The sequence below is a fragment of the Molossus molossus genome, unplaced genomic scaffold, assembly GCF_014108415.1.
Source record: "Molossus molossus isolate mMolMol1 unplaced genomic scaffold, mMolMol1.p scaffold_m16_p_10, whole genome shotgun sequence".
Lineage (NCBI taxonomy): Eukaryota > Metazoa > Chordata > Mammalia > Chiroptera > Molossidae > Molossus > Molossus molossus.
Genome location: NW_023425345.1, coordinates 53784609 through 53802242, shown reverse-complemented (window position 1 = coordinate 53802242; position 17634 = coordinate 53784609). Strand labels below are relative to the sequence as shown.

At 39.4% G+C, this 17634-nt stretch overlaps 1 protein-coding gene across 1 annotated transcript; it reads left to right on the top strand.

Annotated features, from left to right (window-relative positions):
- Positions 1-5131: 5131 nt before the first annotated feature.
- Positions 5132-7935, top strand: MYF5 (myogenic factor 5). Its single transcript, XM_036252901.1, has 3 exons — positions 5132-5786; positions 6610-6685; positions 7115-7935. Exons 1-3 carry the CDS (start codon positions 5286-5288, stop codon positions 7303-7305), a joined length of 768 nt encoding a protein of 255 aa, XP_036108794.1. The 5' UTR covers positions 5132-5285; the 3' UTR covers positions 7306-7935.
- Positions 7936-17634: the final 9699 nt, after the last annotated feature.

Genomic DNA, 17634 nt, shown 5'->3' with positions numbered 1-17634 from the left:
TCAAGAGCGACTAGCTAGTAAACTCTACCTTGGAGCACTAATTTAATTTAAAAATAAGTGATAAAGTATTTCAAATTATTCAATTAGAACATGTGGGAATATGTCTGGGTGGTGTGTATAACCATTAATCATACTCATTAGGTATCTATGACTTTCTCCAGAGAATCAATAGAGATTTTTCCTGAAATGTGTGTATGTATATACACACCTATATTTTTAAAAATCAATTTCATGCCATAGTGAAGTTAAATATCATAATTGATCAAGTGAACTCATTTCACTTGTATTTGCACATGCATTTCTAAGATTTGCATTTTAAACTGCTCACTAGCAGAATGCTTTTATCAATTCATGGACTTTACTTGCTGATAGATTTGATTCAGTCTTTGCAAAACAAATCCTCTCTATCTCTCCTAGCTGGGTAACTTGAGAAATTGTTTAGAATAGGTTTGCCTATAGAAGTCTCTTCGTTAAATAGAGCAAATATTTCCCAAAGACTTCATGTGACCTCCACTGCTGTAGCTAACATGTTAGGCTTTCCAATGAAATCCTTGGTGTGTTTGCAATTAAAGTGTTTTTATTGGATATTAATGATAATAATCTTTACTAAGGCCAAAGCCAAAACAAGCAGGGCCATGGAAGCAGCAAATCAAGATGTAATAACGTAGTAAAGATAAGCAATTTGGGATTTAAATTGAGCATCTTCCCAGAAGCAGGCATAAAGTTATCAAGTATGAAATAATGAGTGATTTTCTTTTTCACATTTCTATTGAAATAATTAAACCTGAAATGTCAGCTTTCTCCAACTTTAATGATCACATCTGAATTATTGAATTCCAAGCCATGTTTGGGAGATGGGAGTGTGGTGTTGAAATTCATTGTTGCCACTACTCTTGAGACTGCCAGAGAAGTCTTGGGTCACTAAAGTAACTCCTAGCCTTAAGACATTTTTGACTTAAAGTTATAATGTATCAATTTGTGCTTTCTCTAAGTAATAATTTATCCCATTTATTCATCTCAAAATCCTCCTCCCAGAAAATCATATCTAAAAAATATTTTTAAATATTTAAATTTAAACTTTGAATGTATCATTTCCTAATTTAATGCATTAGAAAATTAGCAATAACACAGTTTTTTCCTGGAAGAGCCAAGCCATCAATATATTTCTCCAACAGACCCCTCCAGTGACTCCCTTAAAATCAAAAGAAGTGTTAAAAATATGACCCTTGGTCCTAGAGGTTTTATTCTGAAAAAAAACAAAAACAAAAAAAGCAATTTTTGTAAGCATAGTTCAGTAAGCCTATTCCATGGAATGGCTATGCCATATTGTTGGAACAAAGATAACGTTGCAAGAACTGGCTACTTTCTCTACTCTCAAGGCTGCTAAAAGTCCTTACTTAGGCCTTTGATCTCTCCTGGGAGTCTTCGAATTCAAGCAGAGGCCAATGTCTTCCTCAGCTGTCTTCTCTACAAAATTTTCCAGCAGCTTTGGCAGGTATTAATGTGTTTACATAGGTGTTCCTGGTTCCCAGAGCTAATAACAGTTTGAAATTGTTTAGCACATTGTGAAAGTCATATATAATAAATAAAAATCTCTAGAACAACTCCTTTTGTCCAAGAGTTGATAAGGGTCTAAGGTAGAGGCGAAAGTGAATCGAAATGGACTTATCTTTCCATGTACAATTGCTTCTCCAACTAAGAAAAGCATGCAGATTTCCTAAGGTGGGCCAATTTTACTGGTAAAGGAAGCACCGAACATCATTTTGCTGGTGTAGTCTGTCCATCAACACTAGGATTGTTGCCATAATGCTTACGCTAAAATAGCTTCTCAAAAAAAAAAAAAAAAAGTTGATGATTACTTAAAGGTCTATGCAATTAAAACCAGTTTATAGATCTAACTTGTAAGAAAATCAAACATGTATTTATTTATATTAAGAATGTAAAATTAAAAAAATTAAAGTATCTATCTACTTCACCAGAACCTTGGTGGACATTCATGTACAACACCAAGCCCTGGCTTGTTTCCTTCCTCTCATCTGCCTGTTCCAAGGCTTTCTTAGCAGTGCTAGGATATTATTTCTAAAAACCTGCTTACACATTAAATACATGTAAGTTATCTCAGCATGTGAGAAGTCCACTTAGAAAACAGTTGATATTTTTATTCTTCTCTATAAGGAACAAAAGCCAGAATCTAGTCTGATTTTTAGTAAAAGAGATCACCTGAATAACCAGTGACTTGAAAAGTGACTTTTAACTTCTTTCATACTTCTCTGTTCAACTTCACCACTCATAAAAACATTTTTTTTCTCACCCATTTTTCTCTAGGAAAAGGGCAGCGGAACCTCTCCTGAATTTGGGGACCCGAGGCATGTTTGAGGCGCTGGCTTCCTTTGTATACTGTCTATTTTTTTTTTTTTTAACCTTTCTTCTTTAGCCCCTGACAGCAGTTTAAAAGTGTTGTCTCGTTTTTCTTACGTTTGGGTTCTGAGATCCTATTTTCAGCACTTGAATCCCAAGGGTCCTTAATCCCGGACCCTGTCTCCCCTTCAGCAAGTCCCATGAAGCCGCCGGGCGCTTGTGTTTTCTTGGCTACTTTAGTTCCACTGGCCCGCGGCACTCTGGCAAATTTGTTTTGAGATCACCTTACCAAAGACAGCACTAACCTCTGAGAACTGCCCTTACTGACAGAGCCTCCTGAGCGACAGCGTCTTCCCAGGACCGGAGTGCACAGAAAGACCGGCGGACCCAGCTTTTGCGAATTTCTGCCCTGCAGCCGAAGGGGACGCACTGTGCCCGAATTGGGAGAAAAAGAAAGCAAACAAAATTCACCTTCAGGAGTGCAAGTTAGACAAAGGCATGCCTCGTTCCCAGTGCCTGTGACAAATTACTGTCTACCCATTGAACTTTGGTTACAGTCTTTTACAAATGAATCTAATAATAAATAGTTCCCATAGTATCCCATTAATAGTTCCCATAGTATTTAATAGTTCCCATAGTATTGGAAGGAGTAGATGGTTGAGAACATGCTTAGTAAACAGAAAAGCCTTAATAATTGTTTGCTACAAATATCCCACACTGAGAGGTTGGTACAAAGCACACTGGGTGCTTGGTGGAAAGAAATCAGCTGAAAGGTTTACAGGAGCCTGACTTCTATCTTCCACCTAAACTTTAAGGAGCAAGTTTATTTGCACCCAAATCATAAATCTACACATAACTCTGTGTAGCTGTGGCCAGCGTGCTAACATATGAACTCCATAGCCAAAGAAGGTGCCGGTATTGCTGCTGGACTGAACCTGTGGGATTTGGCTGAGAATCCCTGGGTGAGAATATCTCCCACTATAGTATTTCAGAGGCAGCAACTTGCATACATTTGACTGTGTTTACCTGCCTGGATACAGCCTTCATTCTGCCTCAGTCCTTAGCAGCTTGTCTCTTTTATCTGGTATGGCCCTGGGTTACTGTATTCATTTCAAAGGCATCCACTTGTTAATAGTCCTAAATAAGGTGCAGATGGATTTCCCACTAGCTAGACAATTTAGCAGCCCATTGGTGTGAAAAGGAGCCCCATTTTCAAAAGGTGGTGGTCTTTGCCTTAGCGAGGACAAAACATGGAAGAGGGACTGTAGCACCTTGTAGCAAAACTTGGTGACTGGAACCCTCCCACCCCTGGTTTCTGTGGCCACGACTTTGGAGAGCAGATCTCACCCTGAAGAGTTAGCACTTCTCTGGTCCCTGCAGACCTGGGATCAGCCAGTCAGGGTGGCTTTAGGAAAATAATTTTGTGGAAAAGTAATAGAAAGGAAAGCACCACCCTTCCCAAAGTAACTCTGGAACCACAACAGTTACTGTACCAGAAGACAGCAGATAGGGGGAGAACAATCCCTCTTGTTTTAGTAGGGCCCGCAAGCTCTGGTCCAAAACCTCAGACTATTTAAATCTATCTGTGTAAGCCTTAAGTCATTGTTTCTTCCTATCGACAAACAGCACCCCCAACCCCAAGTGATCTGGACGCGGGTTCAGGGCAGAGGAGGATTGGCAGAAGTTGATTAATAGATTCATTCTCGCTTCAATGACAGGCCTCCCCTCTCGTCGTCGTCTACCCACCGAAGTTTCAAAGACCCTGCTATGATTACTTTTCTGGAAGGCTTTTGTCGCGGGAGCGTGTGAAGTTACTCAGGGTTTGAGCTGGAAATTTTACACGAGCCCGGAAGGATCGCTCGCCGGCAGCTGGGATGCATCTGTAACGGTGGTAGTTTGCCTGAAAGCAGAAAATGAGCGACCCCAAAGCCCCGCTTGGCTGTTTAGTCTGTTGAAATGACAGGGCGGAGCAGAAAGAGAGGGAGAAAGGAGTCGCGACCCTAGAAAGGGAGCTCGCCTTCTAAAACTGCATTTCTTCGAATGCAAATCCTAGAGAGGCGGCCGTGCTGGGTCTTTGGCCCGCTCGGGGTCCAGGGAAAGCCTGGGAGGAAGGAGGCGGCGCGAACACGTGCAGAAGGGGAAGGGATAGCAGGACTTTCCCCATCACCTGGCCCCTGAGCCCACCTCCTTTCAGATGAATAGACACACAGAGAGAACTGAGCTCCCTGCCTAACTCCACTAACATAGGACTTAAAACAGGACAATCTGATCAGAACAAAAGAGATATGGTAAACAATCTAGATTCACTCCATGATTGAAAGTGTCACTTCAAAAAAAAGGTATCCTGAGATAACTAAAGTTCATGGAAAAAAGAAACTGACACTTAAAAGTAAGGTGATTCCTCACACCCAGGATTGGAAAGGCAGGTCAGCTTTTGGTGAGTTCCGTTTATTAATTATTATTTTTGTAATTGTGCGAGAAACAGCAAAAAGGTGGACTTCCTTCGTTTCTTTTGTCTTTGACACTCTTTAAGTGACTCTAGAGAGTGCAAATGAGCGGGTTGGGGGAACCATCCTCCGCCCCCGGCAGAAATGCAGTAAAACCATTAGCGTCCAAAGGGGCAGTAAACAGCAAATTGTCTCCAGAGGAAAGGCGGAGGTTTGCCCAGACGGCCCCGGCGGGGGTTGCGGTGGGATATGCTAATAGTGCCTGGCCACTGGGGCCGGCCTCCCTCCCCCAAGAATATATAAAGAGCCCTAACCCCAGCAGGCCGACCCAGGCCGCCAGGCGTCTGCCCTTGTTAATTACCGCAGAAACCGACCAGGGAGCTCGGCCTGGGTTTGCCGGCCCACAGCGGCGCCAGGCTACAGTTTCTCCCCTAACCCCCTCGCTGCTGTCCAGGTGCACCGCCTGCCTCACCACAGAGGATGGACATGATGGACAGCTGCCAGTTCTCGCCTTCTGAGTATTTCTATGATGGCTCCTGCATCCCTTCCCCTGAGGGCGAGTTCGGGGACGAGTTTGAGCCTCGAGTGGCTGCCTTTGGGGCGCACAAAGCAGAGCTGCAAGGCTCAGATGAGGACGAGCACGTGCGAGCACCTACGGGCCACCACCAGGCTGGCCACTGCCTCATGTGGGCCTGCAAAGCATGCAAGAGGAAGTCCACCACCATGGATAGGCGGAAGGCGGCCACCATGCGCGAGCGCAGACGCCTGAAGAAGGTCAATCAGGCTTTTGAGACGCTCAAGAGGTGCACCACGACTAACCCCAACCAGAGGCTGCCCAAGGTTGAAATCCTCAGGAATGCCATCCGCTACATCGAGAGCCTGCAAGAGCTGCTGAGGGAGCAGGTGGAGAACTACTACAGCATGCCTGGACAGAGCTGCTCAGAGCCCACCAGCCCCACCTCCAACTGCTCCGATGGCATGGTAAGAGACAGCTCTGGTACTTACCTGGGCACCCCTATCTCTTCCAAAACTCCTTAGATATCATTTAAACAGGTGTGGCAAATAAATATTCAAAGATTATTTTGTGGTAGGTGAGTGTGGGGAGGCAGTTGCTGTTAAGAGAACAGGGGTGTCTCATTTGGAAAGATGCCAGGACACGGCTGTTGAATGTACTTTGGTTTGACCTCCTACCAGGTTCCAGGTGTACATTGTAGGAGGGAGTTGTCATGTGAGCTAGGTGGCTGTGAATGATCCATCACATGTTTTGTCCATCGCTCAATTTCCAAAATATACCACCAGTGAACCCTGTCATACACTAGTATTTAAAGACAACTCTTTCAAGCTCCCATGGCCCCCCAGTTTATAACTTAATAAGGGAATGGAAGGAAATATATGGGCCCCGATCCCTGCTCTGCTGAGGCCTGGCTGGAAGGCGATGTCCGTGCATTCTTTACAGAGGGCGTCTGCTCCAGCGCTGCCAGGTTTTAATGTGTTTTTGCCCTGGGAAAGTGTTCTCTCCCTGAATTAGTGTGGCTTCCTTCTACTCCAATCCATTTTGCATGGTTAACCCAATGCACATTGCTGGTGAATTCCACCCCCCGCCCCCTTCCCTTTGCTGTGGCTTTCCTCTTGTCCAAGCACAGAGATTGACCTCAGTGCCCTTGCAATTTGGTAGGACTAACCTTCCTAAATCAGAGCAATGAAGGTGATTGACAGTGGTCAATTTAGGGAGCTAGTGGGCTCTAGAGCAGAGAATCCTTTGCCAAGACCTGAAAACTAACTTCTTTTGTGTCTTCTACTACAGCCTGAATGTAACAGCCCTGTCTGGTCCAGAAAGAGCAGCAGTTTTGACAGCATCTACTGTCCTGATGTACCAAATGGTAAGAAATGATGACTGCAGAGGAGTTTAAAGACCAGCTCAACTTTACAGTTCAGTCTGTCAAAGCAGTCCATCCTTCCTGGTAGTATGGGGGAAGGGAACAGAAGTAATGGTTCTTATGCGGAGTTCTTGGCAGAGCAAAATACACACACACACACACACATTTTTTTTTTTTTTATCACAATCCACCTAACCGATACACACATGTGCACTTCTGCTTGAAATAGTACCAGAAGGATTTTCTACTCCCTACATTCACCATCACTGAATTGCTAGATATTTGTTGAAGATTTCTACATGAGGCTTTCTGTGACCAGCTGACCCCTGAGTGTCAAAGGAGCTGACCTGCAGTTTAAAGGGCAACATCATAAGAAAGCCTATATATTTGATTTTTTTTTTTTTTTTAATGATTTTCTCTTTGTATTCTTAGTATATGCCACAGACAAAAGCTCCTTATCCAGCTTGGATTGCTTATCCAGCATAGTGGATCGGATCACCAACTCAGAGCAACCTGGATTGCCTCTGCAGGACCCAGCCTCTCTCTCCCCAGTTGCCAGCACGGAGTCACAGCCTGCAACCCCAGGGGCCTCTAGTTCAAGGCTAATCTATCATGTGCTATGAACTAAAAATCTAGTTTCAGTCAGTTCTGCCAGGAGGGCCTATTACACAGGGGGAAGGATGCCCAAAGAGTCCAAAAGCAAGTCAACTTGTATATAAAGATTTTTTTTCTGTTGTAAATTTGTACATATCATCTTGCCACTTTATAAGAAAATGTATTTAACTAAAAAATGACCATTGCCATTAATACTTATTTTTTTTCTCCTCTCCCCCTTCTTTTTTTCTTTATTCTTTGCTTTAGATACTTAGTCCAATAATATTATTCTGATAGGGGGCAATTCATTGAAGGTAGCTTGTTGCAATGCTTAACTTATATATATTTTTTATAAATATCACTTATCAAAATATTATCTCTGGTGTTTAGATCTTTATTTTTTTTCTTCAAAACATTAGAACAGCTGGAAGTCAGTTACAGGAAAATTTAAATATATTTAACTTTTTTTCTCTTTAATCCTTTGGTTATATTGTATTAAATAAAAATATAACAGTACTGCCTAATGGTATATATTATTATCTTTTCTTATAAGAAATACATCTTTTTAATGTAAGCACAAAATAGTACTTTGTGGATAATTTCAAGATATAAGACGTTTTGAAAATTCCACCATAAATAAAATTGCTTAAAGGAAGAAATATTTTGGTTCATTATTTTTTGAAAGACTGTCCCTAATAGTATTAGCAGTTATTGACATAAAATCTTTAAGGTAGGGCTGAAAATAACCAAACAGTTGGCTTAGAGGATAAAGCTGAATATTTATCATCTCATGGATTCAGGATAATCCTGTCGATGTCATAAATGAATAGAGCAAGTTTTTGTTTTAATCCTATTTCAAGGGAGCCTACTAAATAAAATTTTTCCCTTAATGTGTACCATATAATGTCAGGTTGTGTTTGTGTGGAGGAAGATAGAAATTATTCAGGACAACAACATATGTTCAAACAACAACAACAAAAGAATGTACACCATTACATTATGCTAATACTTACAGTACATTAGAAATCATGAGTTAGGTCATATTTACTTTATCTACTTGCTGAAAATATCTTGATACATTAATGTATTAATGGTATCAATAAAATATTTAAAGGTATTGAGCTGATATATATATATATATTTTGTATTATTAAAGTGCTGGGATAAGAAAACATAGACACTACAGTGAAGTGAAGCAGACTGCAATTGACTTCCTTCTTTTCACAACCTTTGAAATTTTATTAACCATTGTGTGTGTGTGTGTGTGTGTGCGTGAGAGAGAGAGAGAGAGAGAGAGAGAGAGAGAGAGATGGCCATACATCTTTGACTGTTCATTATTTGAGATGCAAAAATAGAACAATTAAGTGGAAAGTTAGGTTGAGACGATCATTGGAATAATTCACACAAGTTTACCAGTGAGAGAGAGAAAACCGCCATGTCCTTGGAGCATCTGAAACAACTGTTCACAGAAAGCAAACACAAATAATTGTTGCACCTTCTAATGTGTCCATTAGTTTAAAATTACTAAGGGCTTATAGTTACATATGTTAATCAAGCAAAGCGGCCAGACTCTGCTACAGCTTGGCAATCATACTGTTCTCAGGAAGGTTTTCCCTTTGTTCTGATGTGATTTTTCTCTTGTGCTTGTCCAGTTATAAGACTTAAAAGAACTGAAATTATTCCATAAAGGGAGCGAGAGGAGAGGGGCTGAGTTCAGAAAATGATGTAGGCACTGTCTGTTAGCATCTGTTCAAGTATGAGATACTGACTTTTAGCTCACAGGTAGTACGTCTTTCTTTGTCCATGATTTGGGAGTGTGAGGATTTGAGGTGAGGAGAATTTAAGAGGGCGTGATAGAGATTCACATATAGTTTCAATATAAATTTGAGTTATTAATCTTTTTAGGCACTGTGTAGATAACATTTTCTCGTTTTTATATTTCTGTAAAGAGGTTGCAGATTTGCTGTGGTTCTTAGTAGAATTAGAATAAACAGGACCATCCAAAGATCGGCTTGTTTTTGACAGTTCAGTTTTAAAACACATTATCATACTCAGTTCTATTTAATAAAAGTCAGCAGATAATATTAGGTGATTTTTAATTCAAGTGAATAGAAATTAACTTCTTATTTATTTATTTATTTTTTACCAAACCTCAGTTATTTCTATAACTGGCAGGTGGATTTGGTACTTGGTGACTGTTATCATGCCTCAAAGTATTTAGTTAGAGTTTCCCGGTGGTCTGGATTTAATGCAGGTGGTGATCAATATATCAATAAAGACCACACTCTCCATGCCAGGTGGCGCAGGTAGCCTCATTTCCAGTGTAGTAACACTGAAGGCTGGTGGCTAATCAGAAAACGGCTCAACACAACACATCACGTGTAGTCGTACATACAGTTTTCACAGGGGGCCTTCAGAAGTTGGTTCTCCAGTAGTCTAGACCCCGAAAAGTCTATTTTTTTCCAAGAAAGTAGGGGTGGGGGGAGTGATACCAGCAAAATATTCACATACTGAAAGGATGTCATCATTTATAAATCCCTGGAGCGAAATATGGGCTGCCACTGAGCTGGTAGCAGACCACGTCATCTCAGCGGGTGGAAAAATGCAACCAAGAGTCACATTTCTGGGAGCAACTAGGAAAATGTTCTCTTTACTATCTGCAACCCTGATGGAAAGGGGGTTCTTAGGCAATAAGAGTCGAAAGAGACTCCTTTCCTCTCATGCCTGGGAAATGCAAGCTCACTGGGTTACATAGGAAACTGTCCAGAAAGGTTATGGAAACTGGGGAGTACTATTTGGAACCAAGTGGCTTTACTTATAATCCAGGTGTCCTGATTGCAACCCTTTTTATTTCCTCATTTGAAAGAAGCAAGTCAGATATAATTAGTGGCTATATTATACCCACAAGTCCTTCTTTAAAAAGGCATTTCTACAAATATTTAATCTGAGAATGGTATTCCTTAAAAATTTCTCTTTGGGGTTATAAGAGTTACTAGATTAAAGTAGTAATTTAATTCTCTGACTTTCAGAGGGGGTATTTCTGGGAATGATGTTAGAGTAAAGCTATTTGTAACTTCAGAAAAGTCCTACTCAAATGGCAAAGTGCATCTGAAAATATCACCACTCGATGTCCCCACTGATGCAAAAGCACTAAGCATCCAATTTATTGCCTTTAGGAGTTCTGATTATAGATATTTTACTTGACTGATGATTTAATTGTTTAATAATATGGTGCCTTCACTGAGGAAAGATCTAGAATTCAATCCAAAGTCCAAACTAGATCTAAAATTATTAATGTATTGCTCTCTTTTTAATTTTTCTTGCCACGTCTTTAAAATGGGTTAAATGACAATTTATGATAAGATTACCACTAAAATTATCATATTGTGTTAAGATATAAAAATAATCCTTTATAAAGAAAAATAAGTAAAACCTTATCTCCACTTACACTACTTGGTTCATCTCATTCAAATCTAAGTGGGCAGTAATGATAAAGCAGCAACCAGCCCTAATGAGTGAGTACTGATTCATTATACAAATAAAAACACTGAGGCTTAAGGAGCTTAATAATTTGCCCAAGAACATTTTATTTGGCCTGGCTATTTGGGCCCCTTCACAGCACATGTTACAGGAGACTCAGACAGAGGTTACAAGTCTTCTTATGACCTAGCATTGGAAGTCCCAGAATAGTTCGTCTGCTGCGTTCTTCCGGTCACGAAAGTTACTAAAGCCAGCCCAGAATCACTGAGAAGCAAACTAAATTCCACGGTAAGTAATGCATTTGTAGCCACATTTAATCTACTACATTTAATTTAATGACTCATGCATACTTGCTGTCTCTGTTTCCTTACCTGTCACCTGTTCCACTCTTCACAGAAATCTGGCTCTGCCTCTGTCACCATCCATGGTCAAGACCCCTTCAAATCAGTGAACCATTCCTGTGCTGGGGAAGCTTACAACTCCAGCCCAGATGCTGTCACTGATCTTTAGAACTCAATGGCACCTCCAACTAAATATGTTCCAAATGAAACTTACACTGGTCTGCCTGCCTCCCTACCTTATGACCTGGTTCTCTTTCGGTTTTGACACTTCAGTGAATGATGTCACCAGTTATGTAAACATGAAACTTAGGACACACTGCTAATACTTCAACCTTCCTAACCTCTTGTCTAATTCATTACAAAATTCTATGAATGTACTCTCCCAAATAACTCTCAAATCTCTGCTCTCAATCTAAACTATGGTTACCTCTATCCAGGGATATCACCATATCCTCTTAACCAGTCCCTCCATATTTTCTCTGGATCTCCCACTTCTGGTGACAGGATACAAAGTTTCCGTTGGGAACAGACCCTTTCCTCCTCTCAGGCTATGTGGTTCAGGTGGGATTGACTGTACTTTCTGGCTCCAGAAAAGAGCAAGTCATTCAGACCTGACCTTGACTATGGCCTCTTCCTTGGCCATGATGGTTGTTTCATCGATGGATATGTGATCAAGTTGTTTCTTACGTGACACTCCTGGGGATATTCCTGGAAAGGTAGGGAAAAAGAAGTTCTCTTTCTGCTGGGGTGATAATATATCACATTTTTTACTCTAGGCTGCCAGCTTCCCTTTTATCCCCAGGAGAAAAGATTCTGCTTAGAAGTAAAGCCAACACAGTAGAAAGCGGAGCTATAATGCAGAGAGATGTATTACTGAAAACATAATTAAGTATCTGGATCCCCAAATGCCTGACTATCTGCTCTTGGCTATGCTTTATAATTTTAAAGCCAATAAATAATCTTTGTCTTTAATCCAGTGTAAGTGGGAACTTTGTTAATTGAAACTGAAAGAATCTTGCTTAATACCACTCTGATCTTTTCTGCCTATTCCAGCCAGAGAAAGCAACTCAAAATATTCATCTGATCATGTCAACCACCCCGTTTTCCTCTCAGCTTATCGTACATGCCTGTCTCCTATCCACCTCTCTAGCATGATCTCTTTCTAAAGTAATATCAAGTCCCTGCTCTCTTTTCTTTGGACACATAAGGGACTTTTTTTTTTTTTTTTTTTTTATCAGTCACCACATTCCCTGTTACCAAAGGAGCTTTACACATTTGTTCTGTCTGCAATTCTCTCCCCCTGGCCCCTTTCAATTTACCTGGTTGATTTCCAATCTCCTTTTAGATCTTAGTTCAGGCATCAATTCTAAGGCAATTTTTTCTTGAATTCTTTCATAGGATCAAGTCTTCTTATTCTATGATATCAAAATATCATATCCCTCTTCTCTGTAGTATGTCTCATCATTGCAACTATGCATTAATTTGTGATAATTAACATTTGTTTCCCCCACCATGAAAACAATGACCTGTTCTTGTTCAACCCTGTGTCCCCTGGACTACAGTAGGATATTTTGTGTATGTATATGAAGAGCTGATATTGTTGAAGCATTTGTTGTGAAATGCATTCTCATTCTGCAAACTCAATCCTTCATAGACGTTCTTAGTGCAATTTTCTATTTTTCTAGTGGTTCTCTAATTTTCTGTTCTATGTTCATTTCTTATACTGACATTTTTTATTCTGGCCAATCTTTATGTATTAACATCTTAGGGTTTTGTTCTGTGGCCTCTTTTCTTTCTGGTCTACTGTGGACCTTTTCCACTTACATAGGTTCACTTCTTACCTATCTCACATGGTAGAGATATTTCTACCATTGCCTGACTCGTACCTTTTCAAGGGAAGCTGCGCCCCACACAGCTTCTGATTGGCATGACTGACCTTTCCATTAACTATTTATCAGTTAGGGGTGGATATCTGAGTGGAGGAAAACAGTCCATAGACAGACCAACATTTATGAAATGCATCGCTTGATTTCAGTATATGCATTGCGATAAACAGATTTTTTTATCAGGTGTTCAGACTCAGAGAAGTACATTACTATTTAATAGCGGGAACTATACTGAAAGGTCATTATGTTGATGGGACTGGAGTGGTTGGTAGGACATGCACAGACTGAAATTATGGGGGAACATATGAGTTAGGTAAACTAAAGAAGACCATTGGTAGAAGGATAGAGTGAACTGAGAGATAGAACAAAGCACAGCCCCCACTGTGTCCCCACTATTTGTAGATCTGGGGCCTGGACGAAAGTTGTAGTTGCTTCCGAGTTCTTTACCACTAATCAGCGGAGGGAACTTGGGCAAGTTTCTTAAATTTTCAACAGCTGTTTTCTTATCTGTCAGTGTGGATAATAATGGTATATAAATAATAGTTTGTGAGGCCTGCATAATATAAGGTATATGGTGTGCTTAGCTTAGTGCCTAATAGATAAGAAATAATAAGGATAATAAATGAAAGAAAGTATAATGGTTGAGACTTTATCATTTAGGAAGAAGAAGACGCCTAAGTGCCTGATGTAGGGACCTTCGAAATCATCCTGATTCCAGGAATATCTGCCTGGGCCTTGGGCCCAACAGGTTCCTGTATTACTCTTGTGAATCCCATATATTACCTAGCTTGAGTGTATTTGCAACTGAAAGAATCACATTAAACGTCTTCCAAACATGAATCGGCAGGATTTTCTTTAGAAGGCCGTTCACATTTTACTGGCCCTCTGGACCTTTTCTTCTCGGTAGCACCGTCAACATGGACGAAATCGAACTCGTCTTCTCCCACATTCCCCCTTTGTGACATCGTATGCATAGGGGAGCAGGCACATTTTCAAATAATTTTTTATTCTTCCTTTTCCCTCAAAGCAATCCATTTAGTTTGCCAAAAACATCACACGAAAAGCAATTGTATAAATGATAGTAGTAATGCCAATAGAAACAATTTGTGTTTTCTTAATAAGCATAATTTTCCACACTGTAATTTATGAAATTAGTCTGATTTTTATAGTCTGCCTACATTTAATGGGATATGATTCTTTTTTACTCAAAAAATTGTTTTAAATTGAACATTTTATAATCTGTGGAATTTTAGGGTCAAGGAATGTTGAGTCTAAGCAAAAGTTAAGAAAGGACATTTATTAAATGCTTCTTTTATACTATAAACTGGGTTTACATGTATTATTAATTTTGATCACTAATAGATAAAAATAATTACATCTATTCATGGAGTGACTACTATCCCTAGAACTGCTTTCAGAGTCTAATATGCATAATATATAACTAAGCATATAAGCAGTTCAATACATGAGTACTGCCTACTCCAGGCCAGAGCTGAGGAAGGGCTTACACACAGAGAGAAATGTAACATGATTAATTTATAAGTGGAGTTCTTGTAAACCCTCCAGTTATGGATCTACACAGCAACTACAGAGTTCAGTGCAAATGTGAGGCAAGTATCTTGAGCAAGCAACTAAGATCTTAAAAATGGTGTTTTAGGCCCTGGCCGGTTTGGCTCAGCGGTTAGAGCGTCGGCCTGCGGTCCGGAGAGACCCGGGTTTGGTTCCCGCTAAGGGCACGTACCTCGGTTGCAGTTTGTCCCCGGCCCTGGTTGGTCGTGCGGGTGGCAGCCACTCGATGTGTCCCTTTCATGTCGATGTTTCTCTCTCTCTCTCTTCCTCCCACTCTGTCTGAACAACAACAACAAAAAAATGCAAAAATGTCCTCGGGTGAGGATAAAAAAAAAAAAAAATGGTGTTTTAGTATTCTGGTAGTTTGGAAAGGAGAGAGGGGAGAGTTAGGATTAATTAGGAGGATATTGTAATAGCCCATATGTGAGGTGATGTTGTCCTTTAGCTGCTGCTGACTTGGGGGTGGGTGGTTCTCAATGAAAGTTGTTGACTGATTGAGCCACTGAGGTTATGTCTGCATGATGCCAGACATCTGGATATAGAGAGGAAAATCCAGTCATCCAGATGTTTAGGTTACATGATATGTCACCATCAAACATTTAAAACGTTTAACTGATTGACTGCCTTTAGTTTTTCATCCATGTGAATAGCATTGAGTTAATTCAGCTTGAGCATGTACCAATTGCTAGTCCTTGAATTTTTGCCAGGGAATGGCAATCGGGTTGCCAGTGCAGATGCATCACTAAAATCTAAATGGTGGAATAGCAGACAGGTGAATGTCGAAATAAATGAGAGCTAGGAAAACATGAAGAAAGTGAAAGCTTCCTATGATCAGAAATGCATTTTAAACACTATTTATTGTGGTTTTTCTTCTTTTTATTCAAAGAATTTACATTGGGTTGGGTGTCTCAAGCTTACAGCATTACAGTTCTCTCAGTAACTATTATTTTTTCACATCAAAGTTAACTCCTTGGAAATATTTCACAGATAATTAAATGTTAACACTTTCCTTCTGTGCACAGTCAAAAATGTCATATAAAAGTAAAGCATTGTAATACCATATTCAGTTCACTAAAAGTAAATTTTATCATCCTAAACAACTATATTGCATATACTAATGTATTTGAAAATCCTAATTCTGATAAAACCATACTGCTGCAGTTAAGTAATGGTAATAACATAAAATAAATATATCTTTTTTCTTTGAAAAGTTGTCTCTGAAGCAAAGTACATATAACTTGAATATAATAATATATTAATTTATCAGAAGATGATGCCTTTTAATCAAATTCATGCTATGTCCAAATGCTAATCTGACTTGTTGAGAAGTAAAAGTCTGAGTTAAATAACTGGTTAACTGGCTGCTACGGGGTTGGCCTTTTATTTTACTTGAAGAAATTTCTGATGTTTAAAGTTACATTTTGAATCACTTGGTTGGCTTTACATTCTGTGCACAAGGATATTAGTACCTGGCAAGATGAGCTATCTACACAGGAAAGTGACAAGAAGAATTGAGGGAATTTCCTGAATAACTAAGATTCCACCAACTTTGTTAGTATATATTAGGAAGGCCATGAGTTTAGGGAGGTTCTGAGTTCCTTGAATGCAGAGCTATTCTCTGTATCCCTAGCACCTAGTCTTGCTTCAGATACATAAAGTGGATAAAATAAATGCTCTTTGAATAAATTTCTATTCTCATATCAATTTGTATACATGAGTAGAATATCTATTGGAGGAATTCAAACTTCTTTCCATCTCTAATTGCAGATCAGAACATCCATCTTGTTTTAAATGTTATAATCTCTTTCAGAAAGACAGGATATATGATATGAATAGTCTCATACAAATTTAGAATCAATTCAACATGAAGAAATGAGTATCCGCTACAAAAGCCATCTCTTTACAATCACAGGCTTAATAACAGAGCTAGAAATGATTGCATCAAAACAGCCTGCCAATGTTCAAATGGCAGTACATTTTTTTTTTTAATTACTTGAAGACTTTTGAAAGTCTTTCAGGCTTGCTATGCTGGAAGGAGAAGTGTCTTTTACATTGACATATTGCCAACTCAAAGCATCTAAAAGCCCTTTCAGAATTACATATAAACAAGAATCGTTTCACCCACCTCTGTGCTGGAATGTGACAGCTGGTTAAAGTAAGCATAGCAACACCGCACAACAATGGCAAACAGGATGAGTGGCTTAACCAATCAAAAATAGAGCATCGAAGTAAAACTGCTCGTATTAGATTTCTTCTCAGGACGGAAAGGTTAAATGTTCTGTACTGGAGTAAAGTCCCTCGAATCCTTGATGACCACAAAGGTCATGATGGTGAAGCCATCCGAATTCAAGATGTGATTCGACAGCTCAAGAGTTCTTTCATATCACATGGGGGTTCTTTGTGGTTTTCTGATCCAACATAGGGAATATAGAAAGCTATGTGTGTAGTAGTTAAGGGAATGGGTTATGAAGTAAAAGAGATCTTGGTCAAGTCACAAGTTTCCCGTTTAGAAATTAATCAAGTACTTTCCCTCTCTGTGATTTATTTTTTCCAGTCCTAATAGAGCGTTCTTAGTCACCTCCGCAAGTGTTTTTAGGAATATATATATATATATATTCCTTCAGGCTCTGAAATAAATTCCTAGTACATACAACACATGCCATACCTGGAGATAATTAATTTTATCTCCTAGTGGCCAGCAGAATGTATACAAAATGCTGTGGAGGGCATTCTGAGGGAATATTTCCCAATATGCCAAATTATTCTTCATCTTGAGTCTGACAAGTGGTTGGCCCATAGTCTAGTTTAATTTACAATATTTTAACAATACTGTTCAATTAAATACCATAACCAGAAGTTATGTTTAGGTAGAATTAGATAAAACATAAATGTACTAATTTTTCCCTTTTCATTTGTTTCTGCCTAGCAATAAATATTTAATCAAAATTCCAAAACAAATTGTTTCAAACTCATTTGACAAACTCTAGAATTTTCAGGTATTAATGTTCATATAGGAAGTTATATAATACTGTAATATTACAGTTATTTAAATAAGTTACCTATAATTATTATTCCCTTTATT

Bases quoted from the DNA above. Each gene is read 5' to 3' on its own strand.
- MYF5 (XM_036252901.1), top strand. From the start codon at position 5,286: ATGGACATGATGGACAGCTGCCAGTTCTCGCCTTCTGAGTATTTCTAT. The intron at 5,787-6,609 runs GTAAGAGACAGC...CTTCTACTACAG, and splicing joins CCAACTGCTCCGATGGCATG to CCTGAATGTAACAGCCCTGT. The intron at 6,686-7,114 runs GTAAGAAATGAT...TTGTATTCTTAG, and splicing joins CTGTCCTGATGTACCAAATG to TATATGCCACAGACAAAAGC.